The 4,325-nt window shown below is 44.0% G+C and overlaps 1 protein-coding gene across 1 annotated transcript; it reads right to left on the bottom strand.

Annotated features, from left to right (window-relative positions):
- Nucleotides 1-243: 243 nt before the first annotated feature.
- Nucleotides 244-3,892, bottom strand: LOC102208625 (neurogenic differentiation factor 4-like). The gene is made up of 2 exons (XM_005739631.1): nucleotides 3,737-3,892; nucleotides 244-1,621 (listed from the first exon to the last, which is right to left on the bottom strand). Exon 2 carries the CDS (start codon nucleotides 1,613-1,615, stop codon nucleotides 626-628), a length of 990 nt encoding a protein of 329 aa, XP_005739688.1. The 5' UTR covers nucleotides 1,616-1,621; nucleotides 3,737-3,892; the 3' UTR covers nucleotides 244-625.
- Nucleotides 3,893-4,325: the final 433 nt, after the last annotated feature.

Genomic DNA, 4,325 nt, shown 5'->3' with positions numbered 1-4,325 from the left:
ACAAACAAATATCTCTCTCTTCGGTCATTACTCACAGAAGATCAGCTTGATCCCCACAAATGAATGGTTTCAAGTGTGAAACTTGAATATAATGGAACAAAAAACTGGACACAAAACAAGGATAAGATATTAGATGGATGAGTCTAAGTGACAAAGAAAAGCTTGGACTACAAATATGTACAAATAAAAACAAAAAAAAAACAAAAAAAACACACACATCAGAAAAAAATTAATTTACACCATCTTAAATTAACGAATAAATTAAAAATACTTTATGTGGAATAATATCTGGTGTTACCAAAGCTTAATTAGAAGTGCTTATTTTACAGTACCCGGGCAGCTGGACAGCAGCAGCCTGCTATGTCCTTATATCATTTGGTAAATGAGTTTTGGAAAACAATTTATTGGTTTAAGTCAAATATTTTCTAATACTAGCAATGCTGAGTAGTGCTACTCTACTGTGCAAATGTTCCACAAGTGTTAAAAAACAAACTATTCTACAGTGCTTGACTACCAGTCTGTCTACTGAGAGAGAGCCAGCTTCTTTAAATCAGCCTGAGTGTTTGTGAAGGGCGGGACTCCATCCTTCAAGTCGTACTGAAGGCTGATGTGGAACCGATCCTCCTCAGTCTCTGTAGACAGATGTAATCTGTCGGGGGGGCATGTGCGGTGGATGATAGGAGTCATATGGCCCCTCTAAGTGTACATCATATCCGGTCTGTGTATGATACAGCACCTGCTCCACAGGGGTGGGAGAGTAGCGGTGGGAAGGTGGGTAGTGAGGTGAAGGCTCCTGTTTGGGCACCAGGTTGCTACTGATGCTGAGAGGTGGTGTAGGCGGGCCATCATATGGAGGGGTTCCCACGCCACCAGCGTTGTACTCGTTTGGTGAGTGATTCTCATAGGGTCTTCCCTTCATCGCCCTCAAGTGAAGCAGGTGAGCTGAGTCAAATGTGCCATATGGGGGACTTGGCAGTCCTGGAGAGGAGTAGCTCACCATGCCACCAAGTGTAGGTGGTGGCCGACCTCCATGTCTGTCTTCAGGCCTCATCCCAGGACCCGGAGCTGGTCCCATCTGTAAGCAGCCGGCAACCAGGTTGGTCGTGGGCTGTGACAGTCCCTTACACAGCGTTTCCATGAAAGCCCTGCTTTCTGTGGACAGGCCCCCCTCCAGAGCCTCAGACAGAGCACAGATGTAGTTGCGGGCCAGCCGTAACGTCTCGATCTTGGACAGCTTCTGTGTTTTGGAGTGACAGGGCATGATGCTGCGCAGGTTTTCAAGTGCATCATTTAGGCCGTGCATACGCGAGCGCTCCCTGGCATTCGCTTTTATTCGCCTCGCACGGAAACGCTCCTGCCGGGCCTTGGTCATCCTCTTTCTCTTAGGCCCTCGTCGTTTTGATTCATCCTCTGGTCCTTCCTCTCTGTCCTCCTCATCTTCCTCTGCGTCCTCACTCCCCATCTCTCTGGCCTGTTGGATCATGTCACCTGTTCTGTAGCTGTGCGATGGGGCCGATGGATCCCCATCAGGTGAGCTCATGTCTCCGTCCATCCACTGCAGAGGGCTGACGACCTCCTCACCCTCCCCTTGTCTAACATATGGCTTTATCATCATAGCAATCTGCCAAAAAATAGAGAATAAAGAACATCTTTGTGACACACATGCTGTAATAATAGCAGACAGTATTGTTTATTAGACCTCAGATTCATCATTGTCAAATTCGTTGTTGTTGGTTTCCAGCTTCTTCTTTTATATAAAGCAATGCATTCAACATGAGTACTGTAATACATACAGTGACTGTACTTACACTAGGATTTGTTTTGAAATTCTATGAATGTTATCTGTTTATCCTAAACATATGATAATACAAAATATTGGGTTTTTTTCCTAAAGTCATGTGCTGTTGAAAGTATTGCATTAAACTGGAATGTATATTTTAGGTTATTGGTCACTGAGGTCATCCTACATAAGTATTACCTAAATTCTGAATAATTTATAATGCACTGAAATATATTTATTTCTGTAATATTTTGATCAGAGCCTTTTCACATGTGAATTTGCTCCTTTTAACTTTTATTTTATTTATTTAAAAAAATTTTTAGCACCACTAAAGAGGAATACTTAGCAGCTTTTGTTTGCACTGAACTTGGTGATTCTGGACCTGTCTCAGATTATAAGTGTTCCAGTGGATTAAACAGCTCTTCATAAATCAGCAGGTGATCAGCAGTTTATCTTTCCTGGCTTCATAATAAAGGTGTGTTAGCCATAATTAACAGCCCCACCTCCTACAAATGCTCATCAGTATTATCGTTTGTTTTTCAAGGAACATGTAATCTCTTCTGGATCATGTTTTTAATGCATCATAAAATAATTTTGTAATGACATTGCCACTAATGTTACTAATTTCTGACTGTTGTTTTAATCATGTATGACTACAAAATGTAGCAGGTGGTTAATATTGTTCAAGGATATTTTAGCATAATCTCCTAAACCTAACCAACACTATTTGGTTCCTAAACCTCACCAACGGAAGTGGAAATAAAAAATCAAAAGTTTGCAAATTAAATGAAAGAAATTAAGTATAAAAGCAAGTATACAAATCTAGTGTCTTTCTGTCACTGTTTGCTTCTCTTTGCTGTAAGATCTTTCGATTAGCGAAAAAATACTTTTCCTGTTCTTTTCATCTAGAAACATAACTTAACTTACTTCCCAGAAAGATTGTCTGTGAAGGTTCTCAGTCATCCAGGTCATCGTAGTCGTAGTGGGGGGATTCTCCCACTAGGTTTATATCTGGGACTCTCCACCATTTGACCTTAGAACTGAAGAAGCTTCTCGGATGAGAGGTGAAACGTCTTCAAGTAACTTGAAGAAGTCCAGACGCTTTTCTTTGCAAGCTCCTTTGACTCCCAGAAAGATTATACGATGTTAAGGTTGGGGAAGGTTAAGGGGTGAATTAAGGGGTCTGATGGCCGTGGTAACCTGGGGTTAGTGGATACAAGTCTTAAGTCACAAGGAATAAACATCAATAACCTTTAAAACCATTATTTTTGCACAAATAAGTCCTCAAACGGGCCGACGGTTTCAGCACCGGACAGTTCCTGATGCGCGCTTCTCAGCCTCATGTACTTCTGATTGGCCAAACATTACAGCTGCAGAGAGAGGTGATGGCTTTTAATGCTTTTATAGCTACATGAATTTTCCCCTATATGTATTATCTGCTTTACCCGTCTTCTCCCCTTCCCTTATTCTTTGGGTAATCCCGGTCAACTTGTGAACTGGTAATGCCCCAGCAAGTCACCGACAGGACTTTAATCTGGGCCATCACAGGATTTACTCCGTGGATGAAGCAACGACCATGGGATTAAATGAAAGATCGACATCCCGCAGATCAGTAGCCTGACAGAGGGCTCAGTCTGAATTCAAATAGACATTTTCAAAGGCAGAAATATTAATGTCTCCCCACAAATTGCGTGCCTAAGCAGTTATTGCTGAAGTATATTAAAATAAGCCTTTTGTACTTTTTTCATTAGATATATTAATTTCTTGTTGACTTTACGTGCACTTGCTTTAGTTCAAAATAAAATCCCTATGCCAAAAAAATCTGGTACTCTAAACTGAAAGCAAGTTGCCTGTAAGATACATTAAAATGTAAATTACGTGTAAACAGTGTGTCCACACTGACTCACTCACATGGGAGACCCGCAGAGTCTCTCTCGGCTGCGCTATGAAACATACCAGTGCTGATGTGTCCCGGGACCGCCTCAGGAAGTCTGTCAGATGATATTTGTCCTTTCTCCACGGATCACAGCTCGGTCACACCGTCCATCAAGCAGCGCTGAAGTTCAGTGGCGTCTCCTTGTGCGGAGCTGCTCAGCCTCTCAGTGCGGGTCACTCTGAGGGGGCTCCGGGTTTTAACCTTCACGTTAAAGCTCCTCCTCTCCCCACTCCCATCCAATTCCTGTTGACGCGCTTCGGCTCGCGCGTGGCCGGCCCGTGGCTGTAGCCCCTGGAGCTCAAAGACTTGCGCGCACGCGAGCGCGTGTGTGAGAGATGTGCATAAGCTCACTGAAATTGTCGAGACAAACAGGGGAGGCCCGGGCCTTTGTTGAGGCGCGAGGGCGGCCGCCAAATCCGCAGCACGGTGTCAGTGAACGGAGGGGAGACGCGCTCGGTCGCGTGAGCCTAACTGTATGTGACAGCTCGGAGTTGCGTGTGAGCAGGTGTTTGAGCCATTCCCCTCGTCCAGCATAGGCCCTTTGCGCTGTGGAGATGAGGCTGTTAAACAAGTTCACCTCAACTGAGAGGCCGCTCTGACCAGAAGGGG

The sequence above is a fragment of the Pundamilia nyererei genome, unplaced genomic scaffold (genome assembly GCF_000239375.1).
Source record: "Pundamilia nyererei isolate P.nyererei 1_Seehausen unplaced genomic scaffold, PunNye1.0 scaffold00092, whole genome shotgun sequence".
In the NCBI taxonomy this organism is placed as follows: domain Eukaryota; kingdom Metazoa; phylum Chordata; class Actinopteri; order Cichliformes; family Cichlidae; genus Pundamilia; species Pundamilia nyererei.
This window is presented reverse-complemented; position numbering and strand designations above follow the sequence as displayed.

What these genes read in the sequence shown, in the direction of transcription:
- LOC102208625 (XM_005739631.1), bottom strand. Translation starts at nt 1,615, where the DNA reads ATGATGATAAAGCCATATGTTAGACAAGGGGAGGGTGAGGAGGTCGTC.